Source organism: Ixodes scapularis, unplaced genomic scaffold (genome assembly GCF_016920785.2).
Source record: "Ixodes scapularis isolate PalLabHiFi unplaced genomic scaffold, ASM1692078v2 PGA_scaffold0__279_contigs__length_252992795, whole genome shotgun sequence".
In the NCBI taxonomy this organism is placed as follows: Eukaryota; Metazoa; Arthropoda; class Arachnida; order Ixodida; family Ixodidae; genus Ixodes; species Ixodes scapularis.
The window spans coordinates 136,477,398-136,496,990 of NW_024609835.1; the positions used below are offsets into that span (position 1 = coordinate 136,477,398).

General features: G+C 47.2%; 1 protein-coding gene across 2 annotated transcripts in view; it reads left to right on the plus strand.

Moving 5' to 3' along the window:
* Nucleotides 1-1,279: 1,279 nt before the first annotated feature.
* Nucleotides 1,280-19,593, plus strand: part of LOC8035728 (roundabout homolog 1) — a 219,573-nt gene continuing 201,259 nt past the window's right edge. For both annotated transcript variants that reach the window (XM_029995107.3, XM_029995108.3), the window contains exon 1: nucleotides 1,280-1,651. In XM_029995107.3, coding sequence (XP_029850967.2) covers nucleotides 1,552-1,651 — 100 coding nt within the window. In that variant the 5' untranslated portion in view covers nucleotides 1,280-1,551. The remainder of the gene's footprint in view (nucleotides 1,652-19,593) is intronic.

Sequence of the window (19,593 nt, forward strand, 5' to 3'; positions counted from 1 at the left end):
GATAGTTGTGGGAATGCTCTCCTAGAGTGCAGAAAGCAAGCCCAGACTTTCCACAGCATTTTTTGTTATTGACGTACGGCTAAAAACGACAAGGGGAGACGCGGAAAATATCCGCATTCTCCATCAGTTTGAGACCATAGCATATTTTTCTTGAGGCCCCATTACGTTCAATATTGAAGCGAAACACTCGGAATGCCTAGGTTACTACTCAGCTCTCGGAAATATCGAGCGTTTTTGTCTCGCAATGTTTTGTTTGTGTTTACGCTATAAACCACGTGAAAGACTGCTCTCTACTAAAGCTCTGATATTTGGCCGGTACTCGGCAATTACGACGCACGAATATTGCTTAATAACAGTTTGTTACCGGAAAAAAATAAGAAAAAACATCCGCTGCAGGAGTTTAGTTTGCAGGTGAATGGCGATATTGTTACCCACAGCAAACACGTAGCCAGGATTTTTTTTTTTTTTTTTCGGGGGGGGGGTTGCTTATGACAAAATGCTGTATGAGGGGGAGGGGGGAGAGGAGGTCCCAGCAAAATGGAAGATTTCGGGGGGAGGGGGGGGGGGGGGGCCTGGGCCCCATGGGCCTCCCCCCTGGCTACGTGCCTGACCCACTGTATGATAAATTTGGCCGGTGCTGTACGACTGCTAGCCTGTGGATCACGCAGTAGTGATACACGACCGCCCGCCGGTTCTATGCTCATCCATATCGAAGCGCGCAGGGGTGGGGATTGAACCCAGGATCACTGGGTTCTGCAGCGCAACTTTACGCTACACGCTCTTCGAGCTGCGGTGCGCACGCTGGGATACAAATTCGAGAACGGTGTGCTACTTAGCAGCACATTTGAGAACAAAGCCCCCGAAACTATCAAAAACACTCGACGCTATTTAACGTTCATATCGTCTCTAATGCACGTGCCGTGTGCAGAGAACACTCCGCGTTGCCGTCCATTACCCTTCCACCACACCCTCTGGTCAATCCTCCCAATGTGCGTCCACCCACATGAGCCGCATCACGGTGCCAAAACCGTTTTCACCCCACCTAGAACGCGAAGTCCCCTTAACGCGAGACCCCAACGCTGCGCCCTTACCGACGTGGGGACTAGCTCGAGACCCTCAGGGACCTAACGGAACCCGAAGAGCCTCCCCCATGGTCTCCGAGGTCCCGAAGCGCGCGCCTCCCCCTGCTTCATTCGTAAGGGGCCCGCGCGGTTCGCGGCGGCGCTGGCGTCGCCCTTAGTACCGGCAGCGGCGGCGGCTTTGGCATCGGCGGCTTGGTTGGCTTGGCTCTGTCGGAGGCGCGTCTCCACAGAAAACGGAGGGACCTCCGCGAGTGTTTGGTCGTGTCTCGGGGAGCGACGGAACCGGCGATCGGAGGCAACTCGCTTTCTCGTCGCCCGTTAAACGCGACCTGCACGCGTTGGGAAAGCTGTCGGTGTGCTTCGTTGGGGGCACGGTCCTTGTCGGGGCGAGAGACAGCACGGGGCCTGCCACTGTGCGCGTGTGCGCCACACGTCGTGGCGAGCGGGGTGTGCGCGTGCGGTGCCGGTCATGGCACTCCAGGACCGCCGCTACCGGTGCTTCCTCCGGATAATGACGGCCTCTTGGATTATCGCGGCCGTGGCTGCCGCACGCAGTTCTGCTGATATCCGTGAGTCACCTTTTTGATGTCGGCTTTCACCTGGGACACCACGTCAGTGGAGCATGCTTCGGTTTCATTGCGCGCTTTCCGGCGCCTGTGGGCAAAGGTTTCTCTTCTATTATTTTATTAGGTACAATTTGAATTGAAGAAGGATATTGCCGGTTTGCGACAGCTTGAAAAGCGTAAACATTTATTAAAAGAACAATCTCGACCTTCTCTTGCCTCCTCTTTCGTGAACCAATGTTAGGATAAAGCAACATATTTCACAAAAGTTACTCTTGATGTGTGCCTTCCGCTAGTGATTATTGGTTCGGGATTGGACATTGTATGGCATAATTACCGCCAAATATCTCACATACGCAGTGCCAGTCGGCGGTGCAAAATCTAGACAAAAAAAAAACTTAATCTCCCGGTCTCCCTGGTTGATTAAAAGATAAGCAACGCCCAATGCCCCATTCTCATATCGTTATGCGGCACATAACGCATTCATCAGTAAATGATTGTGGTAATTGCGCAACATTATCTCTTTCTTGACGCTTCTGCTTATCATTCGTTATGAGCTACATATCGACATTTGGCGAGCCATGTTTATCAAATCGCACTCTAGAAACCACCTTCTTCAAATCGCATATAACTCCTTTACATCTTTGTATCAGCCTGTAGGAAATGTTTTTGGATCGACAGGCGTAAGAGCGCGTGAATCCATTCTCAAAACTCTGAAATGTTCCTTTTGAAATATTGCTGCTTCTAAATGTTCATTTGCGACAACGGCGGCCATCTAGAAACCAACTGCTTCATTCAAAATTCGAAAGGAAGCTCACACTATCAGTTAATAACTAGCATTACAAAATATATATGCTCTTTCTAATCGATGTTTCCAATTTTCACTCAAAGCTTTCTTCATTTTTCTTATTTTTTTGTGTATTGCGTTGTTGGCAAGATCCCAGGGATATTTAGCCGCAATCCCACGTCCGGTGTTAATGTCAATTTAGAAACATTAAATAACGAGAACAGTGGTGAAAACTAATTATTGTCCCCATCCACACAGTGGTTGAATATGCGCACTAAACTTCTAGACTGCAGTTTATTCGAAACACTGTATTTAGACCCTGCGCCCCGCACACCATTGCTCGCTCCATCGACGCACAGGAGGGAAGGGAGGTACTCCGTGAAAGAACAACACGGAGCTCCCGGTTGTGTGGCGAGGGCTACGCGGACGCAAAACAAGCCTCCTTTTTCCGAGGAGCGCGCACGGCTTCATCGTTGCCGTCACCCCACAAAACCAACAACGAACGAAGTAAATACAAAAAGAACGCGAAAAGAAGACCACACAGGACCATCCGCGGCACGGCGCGTGTCGTCGCGTCGACCCCCGCCCTTGCACGCTGCCACCGTTCATTCACAAAACGCACACAATCGGCGTTGGAGCGCCAAGAATCGTGGTCGTCGACAAGCGCCGCGGCGGCTAGGAGCACCGCAGTGAAACGGGCGTTTGACCTCCGACCGACGAGGATTGAGAAAGGCGGGGAAGCATCTCCGAGTGCTTGGCGGCGTCGCGGAGGGCGACTTCGCCGGAGCGGTGGCCGCCTGAGCCGTCGTCGCGTAGACGGGGCAACGCCACTCCAGGTCGGAAAGGCCGCAGCTGCCGCTGGGTGAATCACAAAAGGGTGCTGTGAGTGTGGGGTGTCCACCGCTTGGCTACAGGGGGTGGGCTGCTGCGGCGGACTTGGCCATTATGACTTTTCTCTTTCATGCGGGGTTGGTGAGGAGGTTTGCCAAAGCTACCTTCTGCGTGCACTCACTCATTATTCGGGGCCCTTTAAGGAGTGATTCGAAAGGGTTTCAAGGGGCTTTTTATTTGTATTTAATTTTATCGAGTAATTAGATTTCACGTCGCCTAGTGGGACACCAGACTTGTACACGTTACTGAAAAAAAGTAACCGATTACAATTACAATTACTTTACTGCAAGAAGTAACCAATAACATTTACCATTACATTCTCAAAAAGTACTGGAAAAATTACTCTAAAGTAATGGATTATTTCACACATTACTTTTCATTCGACTTGTTTTATTACGGTAGCAGAATCCTTGAAGTATGGCGCTCAGTTTTTCGAAAAAAAGAAACCTTGACCGTTTTTGCTTGACTGACGCCTACGCACCTCATCCATCTCGTGAGAAAAAAATTAATAAAATTAAAGTAGCGCCGTTTAAATGCATTACCCACAAGAGGCTTGATAAGACGCCATATTTTATACCCGGACGTAGTCTGCGGTGTACCAAAGTATATATATATATATATATATATATATATGTAGCCTACATATACATTAGCCTACACCTACATATATATATATATATATATATATGTAGGTAAACTAAGGTAAATATAAACACAATGGACCTGAAAAGTTAATAAGTCAAAGATGCGTACTGTCGGAGTTACTAATTCGAAGTTTATTACGACGTATATATATACACCAACTCATGTTTACAAACAAACCGGAGCGCCCCCAGCGGACGCCACCGGCGCCGCGCATGCGCGATGGGGGTGTGGGCAAAAAGCTCGCCGTCGCCCATAAACAAACCATTGAAATGCGATATTGACGGCGTCGGTGTGAGTCCCCCTGCTCTTTTTCGCGTTCGAATTGTTGATTCTACGTCTTCCTGGCGATGTCTGACTACTTGAGCGGCGTCAGCGAAATTACCGAGGATCACTACACCACGAAACTTCGCGTGAATAATGTGACATGTGGCGATTCATTCCGTGTAAACGCCGCAGTATGTACGCTAAAACCCGATTCGCATGATGAGATTTCGCTCGCAATTTTCAGTCACGACACCGCTCGGGCTACAAAAACGTGAACCGTAGCTGAGATGGTCGACGTCGATACTGAAAATCGCAAGCAGAATCGGACCAAGTCAATTAGGCATAGCAAGTCAGTGATGGTCACTGGAAACAATGATCAGCATCTCCTTGTATTTACTTTTTACATTGAGCCTTCTTACCAACCTTCAAACTTAAGTCTTTTGAGGCCTGCACTTACTTCTTATAGCAAGTATCGGCCCACATTTGGTCTACGGGCCGGCGTCGTCTAAAAAAGCAGACGACAAGCAGTAACGTTTGAAAGAGCAGACGACAGTTCGAACGATCAGGCGGCGGTTTGAACTTGAAGACGCACTGAACGCAGTCCGCAGGTGGTCCGCACAACTTGATGGTTTTCTGGCGTTCATGTTGGAACAAAACAAGTAAATCTGATGACCATAAGTATCCGTTAATTCAACCCAAAGTGCTTCCCGCCCAAGCAATCGTTGTTCGAGGGCGTCTGTTTTTCCCTTTTCACGGCACATATCCAGATTCTAGGACGAACCGAGCATGTGAAAACTGACCTTCAAACCTTTCTCGACTCTTTTGGTACGGTCCCAGTCCCGGCGTTTTGACGAGAAGGCAGGTTTTTGTCTGGTTCCTTTCAAAACAACGCAGGAATACACGCCTGGCATGGGGACTTCTGCCCACAGCCCCAGACCGGAAGTGCGACCGACGCGCCACCACCGCGCCGTGACGTCACAGAGATGAGTTGGTGTATATATATATATCCAGGAAACGAAGCACGTTCAAGCAGCCTACTAACCCTCGAGGTCCCGTGCTAAGTGGTTTTGAAAAATAAAAAAATAAGAATTGATGATTGACAAGAGCTGACTCCAGCACATCTTCCCCCCCCCCCCCCCCCCCTTCCCGGGCCCTCCTAAAAAAAAAAAAAATTGAGAAAATTTGTAATGTCTATTTTTGTAATCGATTACATCCAAACAGTAATTCAATTACAAGTATCGTTACTGCTTAAAGAAAGTAATTGAATCGTTACAAAATTACAGTAAAATATAATCGATTACAAGTAATCCATTACTTGTAACGCGTTACGTACAAGTCTCGGTCATACTACCATGAAAAAAGAGAATTCTGCAAAGAAAATTCGTTTTTGAAAAATGTCATATTTGCATTCACCAATATCTAGAGAGTATTCCTAGAACGTTTCATTTTTTTACACTGCTTTACTTTTTTAATTATTTTCTGTCCACCGATGCCAAAACAAAAAGGTAGAGGTTCAAGTACTTTGAACGCATATTTCTCCATTCCGCTATTTGGCATAAATTTCACTTGAGGAAATCTATCGTTTGGTAATTGGACAAACAGAAAGACTCATTAATCGTTTTTCCTGAGTGGAATTCAATAGGCATTGCAACTGTGGCATTGCTTTTCTTACTTTATGGAGGTCTTTTATAAAGGATGTTAAGATTTTGTCGACGACATGAAAGGCAACAGATGTATTTAATTCTTCAGTGCGACGTTAGCATGAAATAAATTACCTCTTTGAAATTTTGTTTTAAGAGTTGCACTTTCGAGGCATTCTGCTGCATATATAGTAAAAATAAAAGACACGCTAGTTTTCTAACGATAGTTTTCTTGAACGACGTCAGTGTGTTCCTGATAAAAACGACTATAATCTCCTTCACAATTCATGTACAGAGATGAAACTTTGCACTGCATTCTGTCTCGCAACTGCCAGTGTATACTGTAAATTTGATTCATATTAAACCAAAAATTCAAACCTTTACCCTTTGGGGTGGCGTCCTCTCTTCAGCAGGTGCTTAGTAGACCCGTACTTCCAGCTTAACCGAACGACATTGGTCTCGCCAAGTGTACGCTCGATACTCTACGTGAGACGGTTAACCGAATCCTTTGTTCGTAGGGTGTGAGCAGGGGCCACAACTGCACGGAGCCCATCTCCACCAAGGATGCGAAAGTGCTTCGTTTTATTTTATGAGCCGGTTGCATCTCTTACGAACTCGAGCAAAAGTAACAACTTGCCCGACATTCTCGCTTCAAGATCGCGAAAAGCGCATCGACCAAGGACAAGTATAAGAAGTGAACAGTCGTATTGGGTAGTTTTCACGTATCCTTGGTGCTAGACTGAAAAGCAGAGTGACGTTCGAACGTGCCTCGGGGCCAAAGGACATTCGAACAGACTTTTCTTGTCGCCTGCAACGTCAGTTCTGGAGAAGTGCGTAAGGAAATGCTGTGAGCGCTTGTGAACAAGGTGCCCGTTTCACGCAGCTTATCGAGGTCGTGTGTCCGGCCTTAAGACTGGTTACATCGCACGCAGTAAAGTTTCAGCCTACATTCTGTCATGCTGCAGTCTCGCAGCTGACTGGGCTATACTTGAGCCGGGAGAGGAATGATCGGAATTCGAGAACCAAACTGTTGAGAACTATACTCGCTGACAGGTGAAGAGTTTAGGGGAATCTCTATCCTTCTCCTTCCCCTTCAGCAGAACGGACGCTGGAGAAGAGGCGACCTCTCCAGCGTCCGCTCTACTAAAAAGGGATAGAGGGGAGCTTCCACTAAATCGCTCACCTGCCACCAAATAGAATCTCTTTTTTCTTTTCTTTTTTTTTTCTTTTTTTAAATCCTTTTAACCGTGATTTATATTGACATTGCACAGCTACTGGTATCGCGCATACGTCGATCTGGCAGTTTTTGCTCTGAACGGAGTTTGTTGGGTGCTTTAATTAATTAGAATTAACACACCATAAATGGACATGAAAGTATCTGAGTTGATAATTTTATATTTGTGTGAACTGCGCCAAATGTATGTGTTGTTTACGACCACGGCCTTTTCAAGCCACTTGAGTTTACTTATTCTTGTATCAGGGTACCTACCCACCGCACAGTTCTTAGGCATGGCACACGAGAAGGGTCGATTTCTTGATTAATATTAGAATATGCCACTGTAACTTCTAACACGAGCGTCATTCGAGCTGGAACTTTCCTGCTGAGCTAAATATTGAGCAATGCAAAAAAATAAATACAGAAGACTGACGTGAACGCTGCACTGTTTCAGACTCAATTTTTTGGCGGTATTACATTACGCGAACGAGGCAGCTGAACCGAGCCAAAGTCGTCCGTTTCTTCCGGTGGGTAAATACTATTGCGATCGGGCGGCCCAGCGTCTTTTAGCGGTATTCGGCGTGCGTCCCGTTTCAAACTGCCCCAGTCCGTCCACAGTGAGCTCCCTCAGAATTAATGACCCTGTCAGAAGCACTTCGCTTTAGATTTTAGTGCTACGGTGCACACCGCAAACGCAACATTTCACAGTCACTTGTGCTCCGTGGAGAGGTCCCGGGGGCGCACGACGTTACTCCTGCTAGCAGCGTTGCACGCACGCAATCATCCCGAATAAATATTTAGGTCCGCGTTTTTTTTAGTTTTCCGCGTGCATAGCGTATGCCTAATACCCGTGCCACACGGGAAACTCGAACGCCATTTACAGCGAATGACATTTGCGCGGACGGCCAATCAGCGCGCGACACTCCGGGCGTAGCGCGTTCCACGCGCGACAGATTGCGAGCTGATTCGCCGATCACACAAATGTCATTCGTTGTAAATGAAATTCGAGTTGCCCGTGTGGCACGGGTATAAGCTCTCAGATGGACGTTGATCATAACCGCGTCCACGCCATCTCTTGTTCCCCTTTCGAAGGACAATAATACATAAGAATTCACTTTGAATCACTATAATCACACGCTTACTTTGTTTCACGAACAGCGCTGTGAAAGCTACTATATATGCACGAAAGCGTGCGAAATGGAAACGCTGTAGTAGACGAAGCCACTTGCCCGCTTTAGGGGGGGATCGGTGGCCGAGTGGGCTAGCGAACACTTTAGCGCACACCAGCTCGGAGCGCGTGGAGCGAAAGCTCGCGCTGCAGAACCCAGGGATCCTGTGCTCAATCGCCACCCCTGCCCGTTCCGATCTGGATGAGCATCGTACCGGCGTGCAGTCGTGTATTACTACTGCGTGGTACACGTTAAAGACGCCAGGCTAGCGGTTGTACTGCACTGGCTATATTGCTCATCTACAGCTGGGAGACTCGTCGCCAGTTGAGGCAGACCAAGTTCTAGGCTGTATAAACATACACAGAACCAATTTTTTTTTGTTGCGTTAGTAGTTTTTAAAGAGTTTTACGCTACATGAAACTGAACTGAACTCTTTCCATACCATGAGAAAAGTGCCTGCTTTGTGTAGCATTTTGTTACTTTCTTTGTCAGGGAAAACTATTGGGTTTACAATACGATGACAAACATAAGACTGAAGCTACATAAATGTGCTTTTGAAGGAGCGAAACGTCGAACCAGAGACTTTAATTTTAGCGCAATATTTAATTCGTCAAAATTATTTTTCCCGAAAATTGGTCCAAACTGGTTAAAGGCATACTGAACCAAAGAATTTAGTGCCCATAATAAGTGGCGCACGTTTTTTCCACCAGCCAGCAGCCGCCGGTGTGCGCGAGCACACGCAACAAAAATGACGTCACAGACCTCCATTCGCCGTTGAGATGACAGTGAAATGCATGGGCTTCAGACTACAGGAGAATAAAGACAGGCTTTTCATCTCTACAAGTGAAAGCTACGTGCTTGTTAGACCAATTCATCGCTTACTTTTTGCACCAGGCACCACTGTGTAGATGAAAAACTTGTCTTTATTCTCCTTTGGTCCGAAGCCCATACATTTCACTGTCATCTCAACCACGAATGGAGGTCTGTGACGTCATTTTTGTTGCGTGTGCTCGCGCACACCGGCGGCTGCTGGCTCGTGGAAAGAACGTGCGCCACTTATTATGGACACTAAATTCCTTGGTTCAGTATCCCTATTAAGATATGGCTATATCTCGAAGGAAAAAAGCGTTTTCATATGCCTACAAGAGGTACATGAAAACCACAAAGGCAGATATAATTATTCTCCTTGCGGTCCCTTAATGTTAATGGCGCATTTGTGGGGTGACCTTTTTTCTGTACTTGCCCCATAATTGATAGCAACGGCTCATTTACTCACAATGATTCTTCGCACGCTGTTTCAAGAAAACGAGATGTCCAACACATAAAATTGAAAGAATAAAACACAGAGGGACAAGCACAGGACAACCACTTCCTTTCATTTAGCAACGACGTTTATTTTGGGCAAAGACATTGCACCCTGAGCGAGACGCCGACGAGATAGTTTGATAAGGGGGAAGGCTAACAGGGAGATGGAAAGGGTGATATGGGGGACGGAAAGGAAACTTGGGAGATGGAAAGGTGATAAAGGGGAAGGGAAACTGGGAGATGGAAGGGGTGATAGGAGAAGGAAAGGGGGAACCACGAGGTTCGGGCAGATCTACCGGGATGTTGTGTATTTACGGGGAGTTGCGATATTTTCCAAGTTCAGGCTTGAGGAATTCTATTTCCCGTCTTGATAAGGTTGAAACGTCTTGATAAGCCGATGAAACGTTGTTTTCTGCGTTCTGGATGAGAAATGATTCGATGATTTCACGTCTGTGGCGATTGCGGTGTCCCCCTCTTGTCTTGGTTCCTGCGAAGTCAGGCGCGCATCCAATGCATTTGTTCGCGTGAACCGCGATCGGATGAATGGGGTTGTCGGTTCTTGAATGTCAAACTTTTCCACCCTTTTTTGGTATGCGCTTACTTTAATTACGCGAAGGACACATGCGCTGGAAATTCACAGTAATAGTCTTTCCGTGAAAATGTTAGTTTATACGGCAGATCGGTGAATACGAAAGTGCCGAAAAGCGCTAGTCCTTAGAAAAAGAGACAGAATGACACTTGGGTCTGTGGTGGTTCCCGCAGTTGGTGTCGACGGCCTCTTAATTTATGCCGACATTACCTGCGCTAACACCGACACAATCTGCCTTCTGAGAAAGAAGCTGGCCTGCTCGCCGTTCACCCCTTGCACCAACGGCGTTCTTTTGTCCGCGAAACAAGTCGTCGCTGCACGACCTCTCCGCCTCTTCATTGTCCGTTTCTTTCTCGCACGTCGTGCCCTTTCGCGCCACATTTTAATCTACGACTCGTTGGCGAGTATTTTTGTTTGCATAAATAACTTCAACTCGGCAAAAACTCCAACCAAACAAAATATTATACGAACAATAATTATTTATTTCCGCAATCACAAACCGTCCTCGTGTATAGCTGAGACTGGCTATTCGCTTTTTTTTTTTTCAGAACAATCTGTTTTTGTTTTTGTCTCTTCGGTGTCTGGTCGTTTCTCTCTTCATCCTGTTGTTGGAAGCGATGTTTACTGAATGAACACCCACACACAGGACACCCAATGAGAACAGCTTCTTTGCGTTCTCAGTCCAGGCAAGGCGCTGCGCGTGCATGCCTACTTGCGTATACGGGCGTGCGTGAGTACGTGAGTGTGCGTGCCTGTGCGTGTGTGTTTGTCTGTGTCTGTGTTCGCCGCCTCTTTCACTCTAAAGATGCCCGTGTGGAAGAGGGACAGTATAATTGCACCTTATTAGATAGCGCCACCCCCACCCGTCGTTTTGGCTCCTCCTGGAGACTCCGGAGCGTTTAAAGGGACCATGAAATGACTTTTTTACTTTTTCCACACAACTTTTACAATAAACCGTCAATGTTCACTGAATGCCGAACAGGCATCCGTTTTCGTCTCGGTTTATTAACTTCTACACAAAAAATTAATGAAATATCGACTTTTTCTTGACCGCAAAACAAGCCGTGACGTACGATGTTTCCGGAACCGGAAGTTCTCTCTGCAGTAGGAGATGGGAGCGTTAGCGAGTTGGGGTGCGCCGGTGGGTTTTACTGCGCCGATGTCACCGACGTATTTTCTGAATCGGCGCCTCTCATCGCCGCATCGCAGCTGAACGAAATTCAATGAGATACGTTGCGCTACAGCGACAGCATGGGACTAGTCCCATACGCCGGTATGCCTGTTGGGAAGTGCAGATGGGAACAATTTGCCGCGGCGTTTTTCGCGGTCTCGGAGATGCAGGAGCGAGCCGACGTTAAAAAAGATACATTTGAACTGTCAGCAAGAGCCACGTAAATACCTGTTCACACTCGGAGCGGACGCGCGCGTTTGATGAAGTGCTGTATTCGCGCTGTTGGTAAGCGCTTCGGGACCGATCTTTTACAATTGCAACTCGATACTGACGCGACACTCGGCAAAGAAAGGTTGGACCGGTATTGCACGTATACCTCCCACGAACTGTTACAGCTCGACAGTGACGTGCAGTCTGTCAGAATAAAAATGGCATACCAATAACAAAGTGTACATACCGTGCTACGAAGGTAATCCATACAGCGTTTATTTCAGCTCTATATCACACAAAACAAGGAGAGGATCGACGAGGGTCCCTTTTCGACGAGTGTTCGTCAACACTGCCTCGGAAAACAAGGGGAAGAGATTGACCTCACCTCTTAACCTAAAATTGAGGTCAGCGATCAAACTATAATACGGAAGGGTCCACAAGGGTAGCGCGGGCATATTCCATTCAGTACGCCAGCCGGTCGTAGGCAGACGGTCTTGCGACGAAGCAACGCTGCGCCGAGTCGGAGTGCCTGCTAGGCCTATATTCTGAGAGTTTCGTCGGAGCGGGATTCGCGGCTGTTGTCGCTCTTCTCGGGTGTTTGTGGATCCAGCGTTCTTGTTCGTCGTGGTTTGTTTTAGGTACATTTCTTTCTTGCTGCTTGAAGTCGGCACGCGCGAGATGAACACGTAGAAAAATAAACGTTCAGTCAGTCAGAGTTTTGAGAGGAAGGAAACCAAAGGAAATAACCATTCTGAACTTGGCCCTGCCCTACTGCGCACGCGCAGTAGTTGCTTCGTTTACCACACGATAGATGGCGCTTGGCTCTCAGCATTATCAAATTTGGCAATTTTCGCCACACATCTCTAATTATGCTACAAAATGTGGATCTGAATATTATTTAACAAAACTTTTAGGAAACATTCGCCGGCTATTTATTGTTTACGATCGCGGTGCTGGTGAGGTAGGCTCTTACCCAATAGGCGATGTGGATTCGGCTGACGTGCACCGATTCTGCGTATGCATCGTAGTGAAAAGGCAGAGCTTTCGAAGGAAAGAAGTCGCAAAAGAGTCCAGTTTTCTTTTAAAAGTTCTATAGCAAATAATTTTTTTTGGCTCCCTAGTCTTGTGTTTTTGTGTTCCTTTTCCCACCTTTTACGACGTGCGGTGGATGAAATTCGATTTTAAAATCATTTCATGGTCCCTTTAATCTCGCCGTTTCGCGAAGACGATGATGCCCTAGCTCGTTTCGCTCGGTCTGTCGCGAATCGGTTTGCCTCTTTTTCCGAGAAACAACGGGGCGTCTCCAGTTATTTGATGACTACGAGGCCGCCATCATGTGCTTATCTGGGCAGGCTGAATCATATCCCAGCTTTTCTGTTTTTACTGTGGAGGGTGAGAATTCAATACTGCCTTCTCTGTACTCGCGTGGCAATGCTCGCTTTATTAGAACGTTTCAAAGTCAAACACATTCATTTTTTCACGTGAACTTCTTTCTTTCTGTCTCCCTCTCTCTCCATCTCTCCCTCTCTCTCTCTTTCGTCCTTATTTTGACTAGCCGTGTCAACATGCAGCTTCCCTTATGTCTCTATCTCCTTTCCTCTCGAACGTCGGCGCTTCGTGAGAGGCAGAGCGCAAACGAACTAACCAGAGCAAGAGGAGCAGGAGGGGAGCTCTGTCACTTTTAACCAACCACTCAGTAAAGGGTGCTGTTTGGCCTTCCAATCACAGGACGACTAAGTGTGTGCTCTGATGAAAAAGAAAAGAAGATACATAAAAGAAAAAGTGCGATATGACGGCGAAGCAAACAGAAGTCGGTTCGGTAACGCACAAGAATAAGCTACTCTCATTTTTAAAATCTTGTTTGAATGCACGACTGACCCAACTGCATAGATTTAATTCCACTTCTTAGCTATCGCATATTGATTGAAACTTCAGGCATTCATCCGATCCTACTAAATGGTAACAAAAACATCGGTTCAAATGTTTTTTTTTTTTTTTTTTTAAATATACAAGGCGTTTGAAGTTACCAGACACGATCTAGAAATAACCGTAAAAATCGGCGCCTGCACGGAGGAATGTAAACTTTCCATCAAAGGTGTATTTTACAGGTCCGTTTTTTTCTTGTAAAATTACAAAGCGTAGCTTTCTTTCTGTAAAAAATAGGGCCAAAAAGCTTGCCAGGTTCAACGGCGCGCGCGGCGACTCAGAAGACAGAGTCGAGTAGCGCGGCGCGTTTGGCGCACGTATTGGTGGATGGCGCTACCTCCTTATAGTGACTGCTCGCGAGGACCGCGATCTACTAAACTGAAGATAATATTTTTGTAGTGTACCTTTGGTTTCAAAATAAACGCAAAACCTGGAGTTAAAAAAAAAAAAAAAACGCGGTTGGATAACGACGGCGTTCTTGCTGCTGACGGATTTCGTCTGCGTGTCGTCTGCTTTCTTTCGCCTGGTCGGTTACAGCTTCCGACGCTGCTCCCTACGCCATTTACCAATACGTGCGCCAAACGCGCTCCGTAACTCAACTCAGTCATCTACGTAGCCGCCCGCCGTTGCCCTCTGGCAAGGTTTTTGGCCCTATTTTTTACAAAAAGCAAGCTACGTTTTGTAATTTCCCAAGACAAAAAAAGAAAAAAAAGACGGACCTGTGAAATACACCTTTGACGAAAAGTTAAAATTGCTACGTGCAGGCGTCGTTGTTTATGGTCCATTTTAGGTCGCCTGGTGACTTCATACACCCTGTGTGGGTGTATATATATATATATATATATATATATATATATATATATATATATATATATATATATATATAGGGAGTATTCGCTGGCGGCCATATCCGTGTGCGCTGCTGCTGAGCGCGTGCTGACGGCGAGCTTCCGCAGTACTTTTGGAGCGTGCATTTAGCACCATCGAGGTTGCCGGTCTTAGCAGGCTATTATTGTGAGCTCGTTCTGAGCATGCGCTCTAAACATCGCCCTCAAATATGGCGTCCAGTGAATACCTCCTATAGGCGAGGCAGAGTAGTTTGAGAACAATGGACCGGGAAAATGTAATAAATCAGAGATCTGTACTTGCGGAGTTGCTATGCTAGGAGTTTATTGTATGTATTACGACAGTTTCGCGGCGAAACTGCCGTAATACATACAATAAACTCCTAGCATAGTAACTCCGCAAGTACAGGTCTTTGACTTATGATATATATCAAAGGTGGCCAAGCTGCGGCTCGCGAGCCGCATGCGGCTCTTCGCGTGTTAAAGTGCGGCTCGCGTGTCTCTCCCCTAGACCCCCCCCCCCCCCCCCCCCCTCTTTCCCGGTCATACGAGCACTTCCCCGAAAAGAGAAATGGACCGCGTTTTAAATCGAAAGACAGGTTGTGGTTTGGTAGTCTTGTGCTACTGCTACCTTACATACAGTTGGACTGCTTTTGACTCGGATAGATTGAAAGTAGTTAAAGTTTTGTTTATTGCTCTCGACAAAAGTTTGCCCCCCTCCCCCCGGCTCTTGGAGGTTTCATGGTTTTGTTTGCGGCTCTTAGGCCGGGTCAGCCTGGCCACCCCTGATATATATATATACGTTATGCACAGAAATATTCTCAATCCAGCTTAATAGTATACACCGGGCGTGTCCTAACACGCGGTATGCTGCAAAAATAAGGAAATTAGGAAATTAGGCATACCATATGCATTACTGCAAACTTTGCAAACCCGCAGTAGTTGCCGGTCTGGTAATTGGCTATGTCGTTCTACCATGGATACCCAAGTTGACAACACCGTACTGTCTTTTTTATCCGGCCGGAATTCTGGGTCACATAACAAATCCATTCAGACCAGGAATTCATAGGTGAAAATGCTGAGTTCCATTTTATATAATATCCATTAATCGAAGAGCCTTCAATTGAAATGCTTTATAGGGAAAATACTGTTTTTTGAATAAACGGGACTCGACTGGACGCGAGAGCTCCTTTCATGGAAGTGCAAGGTGTACTATCGCGGGTTAGTAGGAGCCAGACAGTCATGTGCACATGGATGCAGCGGAGTTCAGACAATCATTACAAATCCCCTCGTCCATCGGGCATCTCGTTGTTTATCTGTGTGCGCGTAGCCGTAGGCGGGAGACACCGCGTACGGAAGTTTCCCTGGAGATTAGAAACAAGTATAGTGTCATTCAGGTGGTCTGAGAATGTGAACCACCCCAGTCCCTGGTGAGCTAATTAGAACAGATGTCCGAAGAGCGAGCGCTGGCGTGAAACTCGTCTTGCAAGACGAGTTTCACGCCAGCGCTCGCTCTTCAGACATTTGTTCTATAACAGATAAGATAAGCAGAAAGAGAGAGAGAGAAGTGGGCATTGGATAAACTCAATCAGTGCTCTGGACTCATTTGCTACGGAGCAAGTGTTGTGTGCGGTCAGCGGAATAGCCTAGCAGACGACGCTCGCACCGGAAAGAGCTTTGTGCACACGCGCCTAATCTCACCCGTATCGCCGCACGCCTCCACGGAACGGCGCTGGCCGGCCGGGCTGTCGACGCTCGCTCGATATTATTAAAATTTTGGACCACTGTACACTTTATTTTCAGCTCTAAATGGCATAATGAGAGTAACACTGAACGTGTGGTCTTAAGTCGTGGTCACACTGCTACTTCATCATACAAAAAAAAGTCTGCATACAGATTCGAACGCTAGTCACCGCGAGATCCGTGCTTCGAATGCCGCGTGGTAAAGAGTTTAAAAAGAAAAATGTCACACGCCATTCGAGCCACGTATATTGTAGTGACTCGTGTTTGCGTACTGTCTTTTGTAGGATGTATGACCAGTGTTACCCCCACTTTACGGATAGCAAGATAGGTTTTATTGAATTCATTCCTCGGCACGTTTATGGTACTTTTGCTTTCTCCGTGTGCCATGCTACAGAAATTCTTATAATGATAACGATAGTTCTGAAGTCCTAAGCAGGAGACACACTCACATTCGAGTCGTCACTGTCGTTCAGTGTCGGACAACACTCGACTTCGGGCGTGTCGGAAAAGCACGTATTCATATTATTCATACAGCCTTATTCGTTGTAATCTTTAGACATAGCTTAAAAGCCACGAATAGAGATAAGAGGTAAAACAAAAAAGTAGCGAGGAAAATATTTATTTGCTTTCCGACATCATTAGGCCACTAAGTACGCAAACAGGCGGGTTTCTGTTTGAACAAGAACACTGTATCACGCTTTATGAACGCCTCCGTCGGACGCCTTAATTAATCATGCTGACGCCTAACGACCGTTACGTTTTGGCTTCAGCAGGGGCGGTGCACAGCTGCCGTGTTTTGGAGAAAGTCGTACTTCGAACGGGAGGGGAAGCTTCTTTCGCCCCCGCTTCGAAGGTTCGTTCGGAGGAGGAGCAAGTGTGCGAGGTCCTTTCCCGTATCAATCAGGGAGAGCTCCGAACGCCGTGCGAGGCACTGTCAAATTGTGCCGCCCGGTGACACTGACAAATGACGTCCGCGTGGAAGGACTCGGGAACCCAGGCAGCGCCACGCCCTAAAGCTGAGTGCAGCGCCCAATTTGCACCCCGGACTTGGGGAAGGGCTCCCTGTTGTAGACCTCGCGTATTACCCGAGGGAGAGTTTCTGCTGCTTTCTGCTCACATAAAGGTAAGCTCTTCCCCGGTCCAGAAACGCTTTCAGTCACGACGAGGTAGTCATGCTTCGGGAGAGTTCGCTGTGATTATACTCACTATTTTAAGAGAGTGAATCGAGACGTGCTTTAAAGATATTCTGCTCCCAAAGATTAAATGCTTACTTACTATGTACTGGGAAGTCGATCTTGAAACTTCAAGTTGAGTGCCCTATAGAAATTGTAAACGTTCATTGAATTTTCTCGCGCACTGACTCTTGCAAAGGAATAAAAAAATCTGGCACAGAGTTACCTGCTTCAAGCTGGGGCCAGGACAAGCTGCTAAGCCTTCGTTGACGTGGTACATCGTGGGTTCCAGCGATATTCACCACACTGATTCTTCTCAGTTCACAACACACGAGGGAGATACAGCAGCAAAACGCACGCTGCGGCTCGGACATTTTAGGACCTCGATGATTACTGAAGTGATGGAGCCCGAGGCCGAACTGTCGTAAGAGCAGTGCTGTGCGCAAACCCCGAGCCATGCTGTGTGGCAGTAATTTGTTTCAATGGGTGGTTAGATATCTGGTCGTAGTGCCCCGGTACAGTGATGTCTCGTTAGTATGGACGCCTCCCTTCCGCCTAAAAATCGTCCATAATGTGAGCGGTTCATTTAATCAAGACAAAAATTCACGTATTTCCCCAGTTTGTCCCGGAAAATGGTGTCCATATAGCGGGGTATTCATATTAACAGGGTCCATATCAACGAGACAGGACTTATAAGAATGTAACGTATTGCTTTCATCGTCGTGTCACCTTTATCATCCAGGCTCCAGCATCGCGAAACCGAGCCAACCAACATAGTTCTTGAGATGCAGTTCAATAGGTTCGTACAACAAAAAACTTTTTCTTTTTTGCTTTTTTTTTTTTATATTGTTTGCCCGTATTTTCTGAAAGAACAAAGCTGCTGCGCGAGAGCCTTGCGACTCTCACAAATTCGCCCGCTTTGGCCGGGGAAAACCAACTGCATACCCGAAAGGAACGCGTCCGACAATTCCCTGAGCCAAGAGAAGTCCGCGTTGGCCAGAATGTTGTCTGAACAAACTCTGCGACCTCCTGCCCGCTCGAACGCGCTTACGCCCAATATGCTCCCGGCGTGGCAACCCTCAGCGCCACGAAGAGAGACCCGGGTCATCCGCACCGCCTTATGGACATCGTCCATAGCGGCCACACCGCCGTCACTGCAGCCGTTAACAAGTGCGTCCAACGCGGACACAATTACCGCTGCCCCCAACAGGCGCGACTCGCGAGCCGCTCTCGGTGCCCAATTTTCCCATGCAAGCAGCGAGAGAATTCTCGCGCTGCATTAGCGGTCGACGGCTGAACGTGTATGGGCCCGCAGGCTGCAGCCGTGGGCCGCTGCGGACGCATTCAACGCAGGATGCCCCAGCGCGGGTGGGAAGGCGTGCGCGTTGGCACAGCCAGCTCCGCGCGTTTTGAGGCTCAATTAGAAAGGTAGGCCGGGAACAGGAGCCATCGGCGCCAAGCCAGCCACGCCGTCTGTTCCCCTCCGTCACGCGGGTGCGTGTCGCTGCGTGGAGCATCCTGAGCCGCGTTCATTAGCTTAATTACGGCCGAGACGGCGTCCCAATCTCCGCCAGGTCGGCGCGGGGAGGTTGGGGGGCCGTCCCTCAGTCGGCACCTAAGCGCGCTCCGATGCTATACCTTTATCAGGAAAGGTCTGCGCGCGAATGGCGAACGGCCCGTGACAACTGGGAAAGAGCAACCCCCCAAACGTCTCCTACCCCAGGAGGTAAACGAGAACAAATATTTTACTTGGATAAAGAAACATGAATTTTTTCGTCTAAGGAGGATTATGGTGTTTGGCTTTACAGTGTGGAGTTTCTGAGAAAAATGTCGGTTCCTCTTTTCTAGACATTATAATATAACATCCTTGAAGACAACCTGACTAAGCAGGCGAGCTGGTTATTATAAGATATTCAGGAACCCGAGACGGAGGTTTACGAAGAGGGACAAACACAAACGTTTGACGTTTGTGTCTGTCCCTCTTTGTAAACCTCGGGTTGTAGAATGTCATATAACGTCCCTTGGCAACTTCGCGCTCAAAATGCAGAAAATTTGCTCCGCGTAAATTTTTATTATCTTCTTTTGTTTCAACTTTACCGTGTGAGTGTGTTCAATGAAGCTCACTTTCGAAAACAGTTAAAGCTTACGTCGGTATGACGCCGATATCTAGAATATATTTGATGAGGGATTAAAACTGATTGTGCCCGTCTAGGATGTGATAACTCAGATTTTATCATAGCACATAGAGAGTCATATTTCACAAATTTTGTTTACGGGCCGTAAACAAAATTTGTGAAATATGACTCTCTGACCACATAGAGGCTTGAAAACATTATTAGACTTTATTCCTTCATGAAACCGTTTTCCCTTCCCCC